Source organism: Eriocheir sinensis, chromosome 2 (genome assembly GCF_024679095.1).
Source record: "Eriocheir sinensis breed Jianghai 21 chromosome 2, ASM2467909v1, whole genome shotgun sequence".
In the NCBI taxonomy this organism is placed as follows: Eukaryota; Metazoa; Arthropoda; class Malacostraca; order Decapoda; family Varunidae; genus Eriocheir; species Eriocheir sinensis.
The window spans coordinates 23,507,287-23,527,438 of record NC_066510.1 but is presented as its reverse complement, the minus strand read 5'-3'; the positions used below and the strand labels follow the sequence as shown (position 1 = coordinate 23,527,438).

The 20,152-nt window shown below is 36.6% G+C and overlaps 1 protein-coding gene across 5 annotated transcripts in view; it reads left to right on the top strand.

The window, feature by feature from the left end:
* Nucleotides 1–20,152, top strand: part of LOC127001509 (ubiquitin carboxyl-terminal hydrolase 48-like) — a 102,616-nt gene that overhangs the window by 2,361 nt on the left and 80,103 nt on the right. For 4 of the 5 annotated variants that reach the window (XR_007755318.1, XM_050866118.1, XM_050866129.1 and 1 more), the window contains exons 2-12: nt 115–447; nt 2,687–2,866; nt 4,140–4,244; nt 4,396–4,599; nt 5,046–5,318; nt 7,487–7,629; nt 8,708–8,824; nt 10,055–10,218; nt 15,548–15,790; nt 16,465–16,664; nt 16,985–17,546. Coding sequence is in view for 4 of the 5 variants with exons in the window: in XM_050866118.1 (XP_050722075.1) it covers nt 115–447; nt 2,687–2,866; nt 4,140–4,244; nt 4,396–4,599; nt 5,046–5,318; nt 7,487–7,629; nt 8,708–8,824; nt 10,055–10,218; nt 15,548–15,790; nt 16,465–16,664; nt 16,985–17,546 (2,524 nt within the window). In the remaining variant the exon portion in view is untranslated. Of the gene's footprint in view, nt 1–114; nt 448–2,686; nt 2,867–4,139; nt 4,245–4,395; nt 4,600–5,045; nt 5,319–7,486; nt 7,630–8,707; nt 8,825–10,054; nt 10,219–11,899; nt 11,992–15,547; nt 15,791–16,464; nt 16,665–16,984; nt 17,547–20,152 lie in introns of those variants that run through there. The other variant, XM_050866139.1, reaches the window with a different exon arrangement.

Below are 20,152 nucleotides of genomic sequence, written 5' to 3'. Positions count from 1 at the left end.
TATTCTTTGCCATGCACCTATGAATGCTGAGATTCTTATTGATGAGTGTTGCTGAAAGAATCATCAGAATATTGTGGGCCATGTATTGATATATGAATTTTCTTTCTTTCCCAGAATTAGCACCGATTTGTCCTATGTGAAAGCAGGATATCGCAGCGACAAGTGGAAGTGGGTTTTAAGCTTATCACATAGTGCGAGTCCATCTGAACCTACCACTGCCTTGGGTGAACCTGATTCAACTCAGGTTGCAGTTGCAGAGGCTGGAGAAAATGGGCTTCAGAAAGATTCTCTCCAGTGTGAGATCAACACAAGCAAGAGCCAGCAAAAGAATGGCACCACACAAGCTCCTTCTAAAGCACCTTATGTCTTCTCTGAGGATCAGCTGACAAAAGAGCAAATTTTGAAGACATATGGAATGGATAGATGGCCCAAACACTTGCCATGCATGTATGTAAATGATTGAGATATTTCTTAGCTTCCATTTCTGTTATGCACTATTAAAAAATGTTTAGGAGTACAGTGCTGTTACAACAATGTATTATGTACTTATTTGATTAAAAGTGCATATTTATGCAGACACAGTGTGGAGAATTGATTGTAATTAATTTCATACAAATGAACTATGATCCTGTAGTGAGAGGTGCATAAAAGTGGTTTAGAGTACAGTACTGTTACAATAAAATATTGAGTATTTATTTGATATTTACATACTTAAACAGACACAATGTTGAGGTTTGACTATAATTGATTACATATAAATGCACTATGATCATGGAGTGAGCGTTGCATATATGCACTACTAGAAACTTTTTCACCAGTATAGATTTCATATAGTGTTTAGTTATTAGAATATATATATATATATATATATATATATATATATATATATATATATATATATATATATATATATATATATATATATGTGAAACTGAAAGTAATTTAATATTCATGTTTTATCAATGTACTACTCATGATCTTATGGAAAAAAAGAGTGAATCGTGTATAATTGCTTAAAATGTATAGCAGGATCTCAGAACACACGCAGTGAAAATGAGCCATGTTAAATGTATACAAAAGTTTTGGTAGTTGTGAAACAGCAAAGGGAATGGATTTCAGAATGGTTGAATGGATGAAGCATGGTACTTCTAGATAGTTTTGACGTGTGATAAGAATGAATGAGAATGACTTTGCTAAGAGTATGTGTGGACAGGATTGAGAGGGATAGTAACAGGACAACCAGTGAAATGGATCAATAGATTGGATGATTATTGGAGAGAGTGAGAGTTGTCTGGCATGGGAATGAATGTACTGAGAGGGAGTGCCGGAATAGGGAAAAGAGGAGTTTCTTTCGCTCAGGCCACCCCCTTTGTGGTAATTCCTGTGTAGAAGCAGGGTGTTGGAGCTAGAGTTTGATACAGGTCATATGGAGTCTAACCATTGTTCATGTTATGGCACTGTGCAACTGCTTGTCCATTACACTGAGTTGAACCTTAACCTTTGACAGTGTATTACAAATACTGAAAGCAAGTATGATGTCATCTTTCAGCTACAGTTCATCAATGAGTCAAAAGGAAGTGAAACTGCAAATTCTCTTGACTTTGGTGGTTCTTGACTGTTCTCACTGTAATTCAATAAAAAGGTTTCATATTAAAAATGCATGTAATACATTGTTGAAGGTAAAGTACACTATGAGGATCTAAATGTCCACCCTCCCTATCCCTGCAGTGCCAGAGCAGCCATGACAAAATTAAATATTTTTGTTATATCTTTGTAAAATAATGTTTTCTACAAATGTTTTTTTTTTTTTTCATATAAAGAAACTAAAAGTACAGTAAACCTTCTATAAATCAGACTAATTAGGGAGACACCTCATCCGAAATTGCCAAAAATTCAAACTATCCGAAGTTCAAAACTTGAGCGTACCCAAGGAAAGCTGATCCAGAATTCACCAGCCATTCTGATAAATTCATGCTGAAAGGATGAAGATACCATAAGGGAGTTGGAGGAGAGCAGACATTTATAAATATAAATTTTTACGGTTCTGGAATAGTCCTGTACAACAAATAAAATATGAGGTGCGCCATGCGTGTTGGGAAAGCTAGTTTTGAGTGAATAAATTACTAGTTGCATCTGGTGCATACAAATTTAAAGAATCGTTGAATTTGAAAATTGATTAAACCATCACCTGTGTGTCAGCATGTAAAAAAATAAAACCAACCAATGAACGGCTGCATCCCTGTTGCCCTATGTCAATTGTTTTGAAATGATACAGTCCAATTTCACACTAAATTCCTACCTGTAAGCCAGATCCTCATCCAACTCACAACAACCAACCAGACCCTGCCTGGACAAGTGCTGTATATCCCAGATTTTGCTCTAATGCACAAAAATGTGTGGGGGCCTGAGTCTGATGTATACATCTGATATCAGGAATCTAGAGGTGAAATTTATAGAGGATTTGTTGTACTACTTAATATGGATTTTTCTTTTCAGTAGATAGATTGAGATCCTGCTGTAGTTTTATTGATATTTCTGCTGAGTAAGTAACCACTGTACTCTTAGTGTCCTCAACATTTTTGTGATTTTTTAAAATTCTTCATGAAAGATCATCTGTTGTTTTTACATGCTTTCTTTGCACTCCTGTGTTGCTACTTTGACTGATTGGAGACTATTTCTTTTATAGGAAAAGATGTTCTAACAATTCTTGGTGTCTTGCTGATCTGAAAGCTGGGACTGGAAAAGAGAAAAGTCGTCCCACTGATCAGCCCAGAGATCCTGCAACACCTGTTGGCCTCCAAAACACTGCAAACACTTGTTGGATCAACTCAGCTCTGCAAGCTCTCTTCCACTTGCCAAAGTTCAGGTAAAATTGCTTTTTATTGAGGAATTTGAGAGAAATTATTCACATAGCTATAGTCCATTCACTTGACCTGGATGCTTAGCTCCTAGATGAGTAAGTAAGGAAGCTGCTGATTGGGTTATGGCGAGCAGGGTGTCTGATGTCTCTGTCAGTCATCTCATTAGCCTAGGTTAAGAAAATAATCATATTTCTTTACTTAGCTCATCTGTTACACAAGCTAGGTAAATTTTGCTGACATAGCTGGATTAAACATTAATTGTACAACTATAATATGACTCAAAATACAATGGGTAAAAAATAAAGCAAATAAGGTAAGTAGAAGTAGGATTGCATTTAATGTTTATACATTTTTTTTAATTATTATTAATCAAAGCAGCCTTTATGGAATCAGTTATAGAATGAAACATTTGTTCTATTTAAAATTGGATTACAGTGATACTTTCAGTTTTTGACACAGTGTGTTATAAGAAGGGTTGGTAAAAAGTGGAAAGACATTACATGTTTTTATTCTCAGACTACAGAGTGTGCTCAGGTGTGCTCAACTGATTGGTTAAATGATCGTATATGTGAGTCACAGTAATTGTAAATTGAAAAAGGGCAGTAATGTTGGTTGATCATATTCACAAAATATCATAAATTGATACATTGGAACCCAGGGAAACCAGTACTTTGATATTTGTCATCACCCTAAAACATTCTGCAGGTATAAAGTTTCTAGGGAATGGTTTTGTACTACCACTCCCAGGTCTTTTGAATCTTTTGCTTTGCTGAGAGCCTCTCCTTTTATTCTCAGTTGGATCTGGCCTGAATCCCATTTTTAAAATATGTATTTTACTTCAGTTATGAAATTTATCAGGTCTTTTGTAGTTCTTCACAGTACTTGTATGGAGTATGCATCTCATGTGTATGAGGGCTTCACACACACAGCCCTTTTAGACAGAGCTAAGGCTCTTTGTATCATCAGCTCTTCTCTTACTGACAGTTTTCAACCCTTCATGCTTACTGCTCTTCTGAACTTGCTAACTGCATTGCTTGTCATCCTGTCTGTCATGTCATTGATGTACACTAGGAACAAAATTCATGCTAGTACCAAACTTTGGTATTGGATCAGCCTCTATATATAAATTAAATGCATCATTGATAACGTAATTAACTTTTCACACTATTTCCTAGGATGTTAGTGCAAGGTCAGAAATATCTGATTACTGAATGTTCAAGTTAGTGTTTTAAATTTTTTGGCTTGTAAATTTATTTTGATAATGATTTTTTTTTTTAGAAATGTCATTAATTCAGTGGGAGGATTTTCTGGAGAGGAGAGCCTATCCTGCATGCTCTACCTTCTGCAAACGATGTTCGTGGAGATGGAGACTCATGCTAACAGGTGTGTTGCCTTTACTTTATAAAAAGTTGTGGAAGCAGTGAGTCAGGTCATGACTTCATAGAGTAATGGCAAAAAACTGCTGTTTATTTCATGAGCTTTCCTTGCTACATAATAATGTTGGATTTAATGCTTATTAAATTTATTTCCAAAGGGCCATAGCATGCAGTCCTGGAAGTGTGTTTGAAAAGATGGGTTTATATGCTACTCAAGAGATTATGCGTAAGGATACTGACCATGAAGTTTTGAAGTGTGTGTCTGAGTTCTTGGAAAACACCATTGACACATTAGTGGCTGACTCTAGGATTGGACCAGAGCTGTGTTCCCTCTTTCGTACTTCATTAACAAGAATAGCAAGGTGAGTGTTCTTTCTTTCTTCTTTTATAATTATGCACTTTATATGTACTGGTACTAACAGTACCAGTACCTGGCCAGCCCTACTGCTGTGCTGACACGTCATCTGTTTGTTCACAGTTATCAGTTTAATGGCTACTTGTAGTTATGATTCAGTTTATATCACCCATTTCATATATATTTTTATTACTTGATTTTCATTCCAGGAAGCATTTATTAGTAAATAATTCACCTGGTATGATAATGCTTAAGCACCTGAAGTTGAAAAAGAATGTGTCAGAGACTTTGTGGTGAGTCCACAAAAGTAAAGTGAAATGTTAAATTTTAATGACAACGTAAGAAAATCCACTGTGTAAAAATCTTGTCACATTTGAATCCTTTAATTATAAAAACATTCATTTTGTTTTTATATATCCTGTTTTATTCCTAATATTATTTTCTTCTTATTAGGTGGAAGTGTCCAGTTTGTGAAAGAGAACATGAAAGCCAATTAGCACCAGCCACATCCTACACCATGGCAGCGTATGTCAGCGGTGATGAGTGTCCACTTGATCAGTGTCTAGTAGACTTGCAGACTGAAACTCAGACTGGAGTGTCCCTGATCTGTGGGTCTCATGACAGTGGACTAGGAGGTTGTGGAGCCAGGGTGAAGGCGGACCGCATTGTCACACCCAAGATACAGACTTTACCAACCATTCTAGTCATCAGAAACAATAGTCTTGTGTAGGTATTTAAATCGCTTGTCATTTTAAGATCAGTGTATTTTGTCATTGCCATGATCACTGATTTCATTTCCTGCAGGCATGGGCAAGGAGTCAGAAAGGCCTTTTTTTTTTCCTATGCCCTTTCTCTTGTTATAGTCATTGACATTTCTTACGCATATTGAATTTGAAAATAATTATTAATTCTTTCAGTCTAAATTCAAAGCAGCTTTACTATATCTATTAACAAATAAATTCTGTTGCTGAACCCTCAGTGCTGCTTCTAGTATAATCATCAATAGCAGCAATTGACTAGTTCACTTCAGGACAACAATCTTCATCCTTGTCTATTGTTACTGTACTCATCCTGCTCTGGCAAATGCTCTAATTTTATCTTTCCTTCTGATCCTCCTCCCCCTCTGATTTCTCTTACAGTTTCTGGGTTGTCACACTGTTACTTTTATTATCCATCTGTTACCGTATTAGTTCTATGCATGATATAACCTACTGAAATCCATTTCTGATCCTTAATAGTCATATAGATATCTTTAACCTTTGTTCTCTAATTGATGATGCTTGCTTCCCTTCTTTCCATGTTATACCCAGCTTCTTTTTTTCCAATGGTCCTTGTATTCTTGTTAGCTTTCTTAATATATTGTGAGATACCACCATAATTTCTTAAATATTTCTTCTAAGCGTGTTGTTAATAATTTTAGAGTTATTGTTTCAACTTACCTAACATCTTTCTTGATCAGAATGTTTTTGCTTTTTTTTGTAGTCTAATGGTTGCCTAATTCTTCAACATCTGTAACATTTTCCCTGGTTTGAGCCTACTTTGCATTTTACCATTTTGTGATCACTAGATTTGCACTTACTATAAATCCTTTTTTCCTGGACTTCAATTTCCTGGGTATTGAATATCCCTGACAATTTTTTTGAGAATCAGAATTCTACTATATCATCATTTTTAGTTATTACCAACAGTAATTCACAGGACATCTGTCAGATTGTGTGCACATCGTCAGTTTCTTTTTGTTGTCTTACTTATTTTTTTTTTTTTCACATGTATGCCTATAGCACCGGTAGGCTTTCTTGAGGGGCCTTGATGATAGTCAGCCCCAGCCTGTCATGGTGCAGGCAAGTGTTTATAGTGGCGCCATTTTCTCTTGGCTCATGCTGCCCCCCGGAACTCGTTCTTGATCCACTTGGACGGTTTCCTCTAGAGTCCGGGTTGATGGGTGGTCTTCAGGACAGCATGTGGGTAGTTTTAAGCCACTCGGCGGTGACTGAAAAAATCCGAGGTGGTAGCGTGGGGATTCGAACCCGTGTCGTCCATCACGCGGTGAATGTGGGCCCAGCACGCTACCACTCAGCCACAAGCATGTGGATAGTTCACATTGCATTTTTCATTATAGTTATGAAACCATCAGTCTCTTCAAAAGGAACGTATACCAAATCCCAATAATAATTCATAGGATGTTCATCAGACAACAGATATGGCGGTAGTATTGCTTTGTTGTGCATTTTTGGTCCCATCTTTGGTGTTAAAATTTCCTGTAGCCACCTATTAATATATTAGTTTTATGTTTCTTCATTGCTATTCACATATCATCATAGAACTTTTGTATTTCATCATTATTATTGCAGGATTTTAGTGCATAGGCCTTGGTATTTTATATTTTGTTCATTCTATTCAGATTCCTGAGAGCAGTCAGGAACCTTCATTTTTTCTAAACACACTCTGCCATTATAAACCACCTTGTTGCAATTTTTTTTGTATCTGTTACATCCATCCTGTCTCCTTGATTGCATAATTGATTTATTTTTTGTTTGTAAAGTACGTACAATGTATGTCAGTGTAAAGAGGCATTGACTACACAAGTTCTATCAGTTAGATGACCTTCTGTATTCTTTCTTAACTAAGGAAACCTAATGACTTAACAGCAGAGTTATTTTGTACATGCTCACTAATGTATATGATTGTGAGTTTTTACATATCTTGAAAAGATAAAACATATCTAAGCACTTGGTGGATTTTGTTCAGTGTTTTGATTTTGAACAAAGCCACGTATATGTATTTTCATACATAGAATCTTCATACATAAAAAGGAATAGTTATTTTCCACCTACTTTCATGCCACAATTCCCTAAGGTTGAAGCAGATCTTTTTACCAGTACCTCTTTTCTCAGTGACCATGAGATGAAACGACGCCTTCATGTGGTCTACCCTGAGAACCTTGACCTCACTTCCCATACCCAGAATCATGTAGCAGCTACTTATACTCTTTCTGCCGTTATTTTCCACCATGGACATTGGGTAAAGCACTTCTCAGGTATGTGGATCATAATCTTTTTAGTACCTTCTCTTTTTTTATATCAGAAATGGCATCTAATGAAAAAATATTCATAGAAGTAAATATAATGATGATCGTCTTAATAGGAGCATTGACAAACTCCCGAAAAGATGCCAGATGCACTTGCTAACTTAAATTTACTCAATTTTAAAGGGTATGCTGAAATTTTGCTTTAAGGCCAAATGTGGGTTATTAAACCAGCTAATATATTAGGAAGACTTTTAGTCACAATCATTAAGCATTGGATGTCTTACTGCTTCACACACACACACACACACACACACCGTAGCAATATTTAATTTACTGTAAATATGGATGTTCCTTATATGGACTATCAGTTGGGGAGAAACAGTCTTACTCGAAGGAAATTACTTATCATTTACATGGAAAATGTGACTATTGGCAGTACATGCTGCATGTATGTAAGCGAGCAGTAGTTTCTGGTTTCATCCCTTGTTGGTTCACCAACCTCCCCCATATCCAACCTTTCCTTCCTCACACAATCATCCCCACCCAACTACCCAACAACACCTTTGTCGTTGGCGGGGCTAGCCTCGCTCACAGTGCCTTTAACTTTTAGCCAAGTTTACCCTAAATTTACTCTTATAAATGCTTCATTATCCACTTATGACATCAAATCATATTTTTGCCCATTAGGTCGGGGTCTCAAACATCCACTGCCAAAATAACATCCTTGTCCGACGCTTTGTTAAAGTTTTATTTGCGAAAAACAGGGGAACACGGCCCCTGAAACCTTTAGTAGTCACATTAACACTTACCGTAAATACTTAGGATCAATTTTTTAAAATATAGGTATAATGCATCAAAGATGTCTCATGAGAGAGCAAAATGTGCATCTCCACAAACTTTTGACACTAAGCCAAGTCCTATAGTCCTATTGAAGTAGCCAGCAATTACTGGCGGCTAAAGAGTTTGTAAATGCTCCAGTTGTAAAACAGTTTCATGCAGTGTGTTGTAATATTGTTTTCAAACTGGTAAAACATTTTTTTAAAGTATGATAATTGATTTGTTAAACTGATCAAATTATATATTGCAGCTCATGTGAAGACAGGTAATAAGTGGTACAACTTTAATGATGAGCAAGTTTCTGAATTATCAAACAGAATGTCAACGGGAAATCCCCCAGAGAGTCATCGCAACTACTTCAGCCTTGGTAAGGTTTCATCTCATTGATTATACTAAGACTAACTTCAATTTGATTCTTGGTACTATGTGATTCAACTTGTCCCTTTGTATGGTACTATTAAATTATGACATCATAACTTTGATAAGCATATTTATACTGGGGTCAGGCAGTTCAGTGGCTGTATTATTTATTTATTTCTGAATTAGTTGCTGGCCTTAGAAATTATTTGAAATAACTCCCACCATGGTTCAGTGTTGATTAAAAGTACTGTCCCCACACTCATGGCCAGGTCCAGCAAATCAAAACTTCCTCTGTGTACATTAGGAGGTGGATGTTCTGTAAATAATGTCCATTTTCTTGAAGAGGATGGGATTGGGGAATTTTGATTATGTATAATTTTGTGTGGAGAATCTGAGATGTGGAATATTGGTGTTTATAAAATAGAGGCTGTATTGTTTTTTTTTTTTATCTGTTCCTCTCATATCTCTATATCTTTCTTTTCCACTCCCTAGTTTTGTCAGATATTTTGACACTACTTTCCCTCATGCTGTGCTCAAGAGCTCATCTCTGCCACATGTATCATAGTTTCTTGTGGTTCATTACATGCCCATATTTCAGGATATCATTCACCTCCATTGATTTTTTCATCTGACCCAACCATCTGCCTTTCCTTCACTGGTCTTTATCCCCTTCATCCTCCTGTGTTGAGAGAGAATTGTTCCAAGATATTTAAATTTAGTTTTTTCAAATTCTCCGCTTCCATGGCTACCATCTTGTACTCAGTAGATCATCACTAAAGCAGTTGCCTTGGCCTGCTTTATGTTCTGAAAGACCATCATTTATTGTTCAATATTGTCATCATCGATGGGAGCATACACTGGGGTGCATTGTCTTACCCTTTTATATTACAACTCCTACTCTTTAAGTTTCCATCTGCAACTTCTAATAAACTCATTCACTACTTCAAACTCACTGAGTTATATGACAGAGTCATTTGCAAACAAAACCTGCTACTAAGGACTGTTCTGCACAGTTTATAATAGTATTTACTTTAGTTATTCTCAACTTATGTTATAAGCACCCACTTATGTCCTAGCACAATATCCCACAGTGCTCTTGATATGTGCAAACTTTGCTTTTGATTTTGCAATTTCTTTTTGATAAAATACATAGTCTTTGTATCTAAAGACTTTTGGACTTAGCGTTACAAACTTCAGGGCACAACACATATTTTTCAATTGTCTTCACAATTTACAGCAAATGTATCACAAAAGTACAAGCATCGACCTGGACTTAGGGTCTCACGGGGAGCCTTTGTCTGGATATACGTGAATGCTCAGGCCCAAGCAAAAGAGGCAGTGCCTGTGCCTCCACCTGAGGCTGTTGTTGAATATGTCCTGCTGAAACAGCATGATGGCACAGTAAGTAACTGTATGAAGTATTTTACTCTTTCCTCTCGTTATATCTATCTATATCTTTAAAGTTATCCTCTTTCATTCTCCTCACGTGTTCAAACACCCTCAGAGTACTGCAATACAGCATCAGGTCATCCCATGACATACAGTAAACCCTCAGTACAATGGACTAATTGCCTGATTTACAAACTGCCAGATTCGCTTGCTGACTTAATTTCACACAATTATTCTCGGTCAACTGAAAAAAAAAAAAATCTTCACGTCAAATGTATGTTATTACACTAACTAATATATTATTAGGAATGTTTTAAGTGACCCTCATTAAGCATAGAGCAAGAAATATCGCAAAATAAGCCAAATACCACGTATATGATCTCAGCCACGGGATGTATCAGCTCTTTATGACGAAAGCTATTGTTCTTATCTTTATAAGCTAATTTATTCACTTAAATTATACAATTAAGAAGAAACGTTAGAATTCTGGCATATATAGAGTAAACAGGGATGTTTTGATGCAAAATCTTAGTAGGACATAGTTGAAGATTTGACCTCCAAGCTGTAAACAAAACACCGCCATCGGTGGGTAAATAAGGGTTTGCTATTTTATTGGACTGTGGTCCCACAGCACGGGGTGTTCTTTTATTTTGTCAATCATGTAGTAAACAACGCAATTCTGCCAGTCAACTGTATGAGTCTCTTGGTGGGCCATCTTCCACTGCTCCTCACTCCTCAGCCACTGCCGTCGTCCGTATATTTACATACAGCCGCGCGGTACCCACGTACCCACAACCATTTTCCAATTGTAAGGACAAACGACAATTCGCTCCTGGTTGGGCATACAAGCAATGTTGCCAGTAGCCCCAATGGTTGGATGAAAACAGCTAGTGTGACACCTGCTTTGTAAGGCAGCGTGCATGATGCTGACGGTAGGTAGACGTGACCCTTACATGTCAAAGCAGCGTGAAAACTTGGGGCGGTAATGCGTGAAAGTTGGGATGCTGAGAATTTAGGACTAAGGCGAAACTCGAGGATGACGAAACTCGGATAGCGCAAAACTCGAGAGGGTACTGTATAATAATACCGACGAATCTAATAAAAGTAAGTATTATATAGTTTTTATTGTGTATGCTGTCTGCACGTTGTCTATATAGCTGCATAATACACTTGGCGACAGACTGTGGGGCACTGTGGCTGGCAGGCTGGCAGTGGGTATGACACGATTATCAGAGAAGTACTACACCAAGTCCCCAATTTAGAAATGATGTCCGTTCCCCCAAATTTGCATGTAGTAAAGTGGAAATGTGTTAATTTAAGTGAATTTTCCCATTTAATTCCATTATAGACATTGAGATTTGTTCCTGTGTGCTCCTGAAAAGTTCACCCGCTTCAAAATCCGTGACTCAAAATAATGGGAGAGAATAACAGAACAACTTAGAATCATATAAACGTGTTAAATTTGGAAAGAATCATTACCTAAAAACTTATAATGTACGTACGTACTTATATGATACCAGTGCTTCAAATTTTGGTGTGTGTGTGTGTGTGTGTGTGTGTCAGAACTGACACTTAAAATCACATGGCTATTTTCCATTACATTTACGTCCTGGATTGATGCATTAGACTTTTTTGTTGTGTAAATACATTCTTCACCTGAATGGAAATCACAAGGAGGAAAATATTTCATCAGGTGGGCTAAAAATGACTACAGTAACTGAAGAATGGGACACCAGATAAAGGGAGGAGGGCAAGATGGCTTGCAAATGCTACAGCAGTTACCAGGTGTGTTTCGTTAAAAACTATTCTCGGTTGATCCCCGTGGATTTCTGTCCCTCTGACCCTGTCCGTTATATCTGAAGTCTGTTATAAGTGGGTCTGTTGTACTGAGGGTCTACTGTATATATATATATATATATATATATATATATATATATATATATATATATATATATATATATATATATATATATATATATATATATATATATATATATATATATATATATATATATATATATATATATATATATATATATATATATATATATATATATATTTATATTGATATATATATATATATATATATATATATATATATATACACAGTACCCATCAGTTGAAGTGTTGCATTTGGCCCCGTGACACTTCTTGTGGCGGGATTTGGTATGAAGTGTAAATCAGAGGGAGAAAACCATAGCTGGGCACGATAACAGAAAACCTTATTCCCGATAACCGATAACTGATAATGAAAAACCTTAACAGCGATAACCGATATTCGTTAACTAGAGACACAAATATAGGCGATAACCGATAACTGATATAAATCCACAATTCCGATACTAGCTAGCGATAAGTCCGATAGGCGAAAACGATACTATATTGATATTTCAGATCGAACAACATTGATGAATTCAAATTTTCATTATCTGTATTTTAGGAAACTTACAAAACCTTAAAACCACACGTTGACACGTACATATGGACGGTAATACTAGAAATGCCTGAACTGGTGTTGTGTTATTTGGCATCTCCACCGTCAAAAATTGTTTACAAACACTAGTCTCTCGTGAACGGTGCATGCTCAGACCAGCAAGCGTAGACCTGTACAGTCTCACAAAGCTTTTAAACCGTAATTAAGAGTTGCTGGAAGGCTGAATCAGACATATAGTACCACTACCACCATCCTCGCTGTTTCTAGAACGACACTCTGTACGAGTTGTATTTATATGTACAGAGTGTCATTCTAGAAACAGCGAGGATGGTGGTACTGTATGTTTGATTCAACTTTCCAGCAACTCTTAATAGAGGGGTTAAAATGCATTGTGAGACTGTACAGGTCTACACTTAATGGTCTGATCATGCGCAGTTCACGAGAGACCAGTGTTTGTAAACAAAAGTGCCAGCTTTTGACGGTGAGACACCAAATAACACAACACCGGGTACCTTCAGTATCATGGCATGGTCACAAACGAATATGGAATATCAAATTTGAGGCAGTGAATAATCATTTTTGGGGGCAAAGTTAAATGATTTTTCTCTATGATATATTGATTTTTGAGTATCATAAAAATATAACCTAGTGTTTTAATTTTCATGATCTAAGTATGAAATCTCATCACCGAAGCTATTTCATACCCCGAAGTTTTTTCATACAACGGGCCACGCATGCGCAGTAGGGAGACAACGTTTTTTTTTTCTGAAAGGTGGAAAAAAAAGTACCGATTATCGCTAGTTTGGTTACAAAAGTAACGAAGATACCGATATATATTTAAATAAGTAGCGGATGGTTGATAATCCGATTTTGCTATCAGCGATAAAGTATCGCGATAACTTATCGCGATAACGCCCAGCTATGGAGAAAACTCGCCTTGGAGAAAATGATCACATGGAAACCTTCCTCACGCTCTCCTCAATCTAACAAGCAAGGAAAACAATGGCTTATTGCTGCATTAGCTTGTACCAGAGAAGTCAGTGTTGCACTTTCCATCCTGTTGGGACCCGTAGATTTTCTTGCATACTTTCTTCGGGTTGCTGTCAGTTACTTTAAACGTCGCTTCATTTGTCCACAACACCTTTCACCACTTCTCCAAGGTCCAGTCTCCATATTTTGTGGCAAAACTAAGCCATTTCTCCGTTTGTTGAGTCATAATGAGGAGTTTCTTATGGGCTGTGACTTTTGTAACCTGGGATATCGTGGAGGTGGCGTTGGATGGTGAAAACAGAGGCATTATCGAGAATCATAGAGTTGTTTTCCTTAATTTGCTTTGCTGTTTAGGTACGATTGGCTTCCACTTGCCTCTTTATAATACAAAGGGTTTGGGGAGAGACCACAGAGTGAGGTCCTCCCCATGGCAGTGGACTGGCATTTCCTGGCTGCCGGATGCCTTGAATTTAGGCACCATACGCTGAACAGATTGACGATTGAAGCCAGTTTGCTGGGCAATTTCTTGGGTTTTTAGGCATAATCTGTGACACTCTATCACTCTCACGATGTCATCATAGCTAGTGGGAGGCTTCAGCATAATGCACACTGAAAAATGTGGCAGAATGTTGCAGCATGCAAGAAAATCTACGGGTCCCAACAGGATGGGAAGTGCAACACTGCCTCCTCTGATAATAGCTAATGCAGCACTAAGTCATTGTTTTCCCTGTTTGGTAGATTAAGAAGAGCGTGAGGAAGTTTGCCATGTGGTCATTTTCTCCCAGGCGAGTTGTCTCCCTCTGATTTACACTTCATACCAAATCCCGCCACAAGAAGTGTCACGGGCCAAGTGAGACACTTCAACTGATGGGTACTGTATATATATATATATATATATATATATATATATATATATATATATATATATATATATATATATATATATATATATATATATATATATATACACAGGTAACTCTCGATTTACGAGAGTTTGGTTTACGCGTTTTTGAAGTAACACGGGGTCAAAAATCCAAATAAATGTTTAATTTACACGTTTTTTCACTTATACCTGATATTTTATGGAGATGCCACCAGATGTCTCACATAACTAGACTCACACGGCGCCACGGCCACACAGCTGACCTCAGTTCTTCCCGCGCACCACTTGAACAACAATACAGTATCCACGCTGCCACGCTACTCAACAGTAAGGGTGGGCAGGTACCGGTACCAGTTCTGGTACTAACGGTACCAGCTATACGGTACGGTACCGGTACCAGACTGCTCGGTACCGGTACCAATACTAGCCAGTCGCTCATGGTGTCCCTCATTTCTTCCTCACATGAGTGAGACTGAGCCTGAGCCCCTGAGTGGATATCTCGGTGATATGGATATTCTCTCTCTTTCTTTCTCCACTGAATGAAGTGAATATTTATTTTTTAATAGAAACCTACCTCTTGTTTGATTTACATTGTTTTTGATTTATGCGACCTCTTCAAGGACACAATACTCGCGTAAATCGAGTTACCTGTATATATATATATATATATATATATATATAGATATAGATATAGATATAGATATAGATATAGATATAGATATATAATATATATATATATATATATATATATATATATATATATATATATATATATATATATATATATATATATATATATATATATATATATATATATATATATATATATATATATATATAGAGAGAGAGAGAGAGAGAGAGAGAGAGAGAGAGAGAGAGAGAGAGAGAGAGAGAGAGAGAGAGAGAGAGAGAGAGAGAGAGAGAGAGAGAGAGATGTATATTGTTGCTGTATTTTGGATTGAAAAATATTGTTTGCTGTTATGTTATTTTTGTGTTTTATTTCTAGTATGATAAATCAATATCTTTCTCACCAGAATGTTAACCACCAACATCAAGCAGAGATGAGAAAGGAGAAGGAAGCATTGCTGTCTCAGTGTACAGTTGTGGACCCATCAGAAAGCTACTCATTGATCTCTGAGCCTCTCTTAAGCGCCTGGTACAATGATGACAGCCTCAAGTATACGCCTCAGCCCTCAGTCCTTGCTCAAGCTCTCTGTGAACATAAGCTCTTCAGTCCACTTAAATATAATTTGTTGAGGTGTATTAGAACAGATGCTGTAAGTATTTTTCCTGTTATTTACATATTGTTTAACGAGTGTAATGTTTTTTTCTGCACCTTAAAAAGGCAGTAAATTGCTTTTATATTTATAAGTGGTCTTTGATAATATTACAAGGAATACTACAAAATAATTATGATCTAGAATTTGTAAGTATTTCATTAAAGAATTGCTGTCACACATCTAATATATTGTTGTTGAGAACTGTCACATTTTATATATATATATATATATATATATATATATATATATATATATATATATATATATATATATATATATATATATATATATATATATATATATATATATATATATTTATAAAGTAAGTGTGTGTATAACACACTAGTAGTAACAGTTTTTGGACCTCACCCTCCATGGCAGTGGAAACAGGGTGAGGATGTTTGAAAAGTTAATCTACTTTGAACCTCTAATTCTGGAATTAAATACAGCGGAGCATTTCAATACCATACAAATACATTCCATTAATATAACTTCAGTTTAGCACAAAATCAACTTGGCATGGTTTTCATTAGTATCTATCTAGCATTAAACCAAGGTCCTACTGTATCATGAATTTTATACTAAATTTATTACCACATTTGGAAAAATGATGTGTGCCACTTGAAAATCAGTGTGCTCATGAAGTAATCTTTGTTAATTATATTTGCAAGGTGAATGATCTGCTGAGCCATCCATTTGGAATTCATGAAGATGAAGCTCTGCTTAAACTGGGGCTGCCAGTCATCTTACCTCCTGAGGAAGGTTACTGCAAAACGTGTGTGACAAAATACGTCAACCACATACTCTTCATAGAGAGAGTCAAAGCTCTTCACAGGCAGGCCAAGAAAGAGTCTCGCAGTGACTGTGATTGGTGAGTTTTATTATTCATTGATCATGCAACTATTCATGTTTCTTCCCTTTTTGCCAGATATATTTTCATGTGGATGTACTGAAAATATTATTTTGAAGAATAGTTTGTTATTTAATATTTTAATTAGTATCTTTATTCCAGTGAATTTAAGGAAATTAAAAATTATATTATTTCTTTAGCGTATTGCATTGTTTTGTTTATTATTCTTGCCATCAAGTCAGGTTTTAAATTTACAAAATATTTTCATCTATTTAAACTTCAAGATGCAATTCACTTTTTCAATATAGTAATCATAAAATTATACTTTCCTTCTGTTTCAGGCCAGTAAAGGTTATTGGAATTGAAACCTTGGAATATTGGCCAAGATTAGCTCTAAGTGCCTATGTAAAGGAACATGGAATAGATTTTGAAGACAGTGGAGAAACAGAAAATGGAGTTGACACTTGTAAGAGGAATGAATGTAGTGTTAAAACTGAGCTGGAAATTGCCAGTAGTAATAGTAGTAAAGTGAATAGCACTCCAGACAGTAGTGATGTGAGTGAAAAATGTGATACCCAAGTAGAGAAGGGTGTGAATACCTGTGATACTGCAAGTACAGTGCCTGATGATGAGTGCAAAAGTGCCTGTGAAAATCAAACAGAAGAAGTAGAAAATTCAGAGAAAAGAACACCAAGCAGTAAAGAGAAGGAAAGTGGCAAGGAGGGAAGTAGGGAGCTGATGTTGTTCAACGAAGATATTGTGTGTGAGCACAATTTACGGTCCCCGACGGCCGTGTTTAGTAAAATCACAGAGGAACTGGCTGAAGAAATCATGGGTCTCTGTAGTGATGCCATACACCCTGCCATATATCAGAAGGACTTCGACATCTGTCAGCAGTGTGGAGTAAGTACCTGAACTTTTAGCAATTTGCAGCCTAAAAGTAGTAAAATTTTGTAATCATACCTTTAGCACAACAAATCCTATTTATATAATTTATTATGACTTCTGTATGAACACCAAACATTATATAGCACAGATACAGGCCTCTCCAGGTTCCTGATGAATTGATTTATGATATTTTGTGCATACCATCTACCTATATTGCAACCTGTTTTTCTGTTTGCGATTGCTTGACACGTATGCAATTGCACTGCAAGGCCACAGGCATTTGTTCTGTCACCTAAGGGATTGCAGCACTTCTCGCCATTGTGGCGCTGCCATTTAATCTGCCACACGAGTGTTAGTGTTAGTGTTTGCCAGTGGTGAATTTTACCATTGAAAAATTGCCAGTGTGATCATTGTGTCTAGTCAGTGGTGGCTTCTAAGTGTTATGCAAGTGTGAGTGTATCAGACATAGGGAACTGTAGGACAGGAAACAGGCTTCATTGTCGTAATTTTCACAGCCGAGAGTCTGAGAGGTACGGGTAGATGCTGGTTCCAGTGCTTTACTAATGGTGCTTGCCTAATGGTACTGATATTGACAACATACGTTTCAGTTTTGGTTCTTGTGCCGACAGGATCTGCGTAACGGAACTGGTATCAGCATCAAATGTTTCAGTAACTGTGCCAACAGTACTTGCTGGTGGTACTAGTATAGCCACCTAATGTCTCAGTACAAGTGCTGTGAAGTGCTTAAAAAAGGGTGACAAGACCAAGACCAAGATATATATGTGCAATATATGGTGGCGGGTTGTTAGGGTTTTGAATCTGTTACGGTATATATACTGAGTTGGGGCTAGGGTTCGATGTTTCATTCATTGTTCCCGGATGTTCCGGTATTGTATTGAGACACTGTTTGCTTTCGTTTGCCAGTCACAAGTGACAAGGTGGCGGCCACAGACCACACATTAAACCTGTAGCCACACCGCAGTGTTTGCCTCTTCCTGTCGCACCTACCACGCTTGGCGACGAGGATCCATGGGTCCACATTACTTCACGCTTATACCATACTCATTAGTAAGGAAGCATATATGAATTTTCTGAGTAAAGACCTATATTGTTTGTTTTGGTTGTGATAGGTTAAGTTTAGGGTATCTTAAAACACTTGATAGCCAGCCCCTTATGGTATAAATTATCAAAGAATGACCTCACTTTGTTGTATAGAAAGTCTCATTAGTAAGGAAGCATATATGAATTTTCTGAGTCAAGACCTATATTGTTTGTTTTGGTTTTGATAGATTAAGTTAGGTTAAGTTTAGGGTGTCTTCAAACACATGATAGCCAGCCCTTTATGGTATAAATAAACAAAGAATGACCTCACTTTGTTGTATAGAAAGTCTCATTAGTAAAGAAGCATATATGAATTTTCTGAGTCAAGACCTATAGTGTTTGTTTTGGTTGTGATAGGTTAAGTTTAGGATATCTTTATCTTAAAACACTTGATAGCCAGCCTATTATGGTATAAATCATCAAAGAATGACCTCACTTTGTTGTATAGAAAGTCTCATTAGTAAGGAAGCATATATGAATTTTCTGAGTCAAGACCTGTAGTGTTTGTTTTGGTTTTGTTAGGTTAGGTTAGATTAAGTTTAGGGTATTACCAAACACATCATAGCCAGCATCTTATGGTGTAAATCAACAAAGAATGACATCAACATGTTGTATAGCATGTCTCATTAGTAAGGAAGCATATATGAATTTTCTGAGTCAAGACCTATAGTAGCTGTTTGGGGGTTTTGATAGGTTAGGTTAGGTTAAGTTTAGGGTATCTTAAAACCCATGATAGTCAGTACCTTATGGTATAAATCAACAAAGAATGACCTCGCTTTGTTGTATAGAAAGTGTCATTAGTAAGGAAGTATATACGTATATGAATTTTCAGAGTCAAAACCTATATCATTTGTTTTGGTTTTGATAGGCTAAGTTAGGTTATGTTTAGGGTATCTTCAAACACATGATAGCCAGCCCCTTATGGTATAAATCAACAAAGAATGACCTCACTTTGTTGTATAGAAAGTCTCATCAGTAAGGAAGCATATATGAATTTTCTGAGTCTAGATGTATAGTGTTTGTTTTGGTTTTGATAGGTTAAGTTTAGGGTATCTTCAAACACATGATAGCCAGCTCCTTATGGCATAAATCAACAAAGAGTGACCTCACTTTGTTATGTAGAAAGTCTCATTAGTAAGGAAGCATATATGAATTTTCTGAGTCAAGACATATAGTATTTGTTTTGGTTTTGATAGGTTAAGTTTAGGGTATCTTCAAACACATGATAGCCAGCCCCTTATGGCATAAATCAACAAAGAATGACCTCACTTTGTTGTATAGAAAATCTCATTAGTACCTATGGGCTCATTAGTATGACTCATGCAAAATGGAATCAAATTTTTCCTGCATAGAAGTGAGGACACTAATGCTCATGTCCAGGTCCACGCCACGCTGGGCACAAGAAAAAGGAAAAGTTGGACAAATATAGATTGGGAGACAAGACTATTTGAGCTTAAACTCAGGCCCTGTACACTACAAATAGGTAAAGGCAAAGAAATTATTCATACTTAACATCAGAC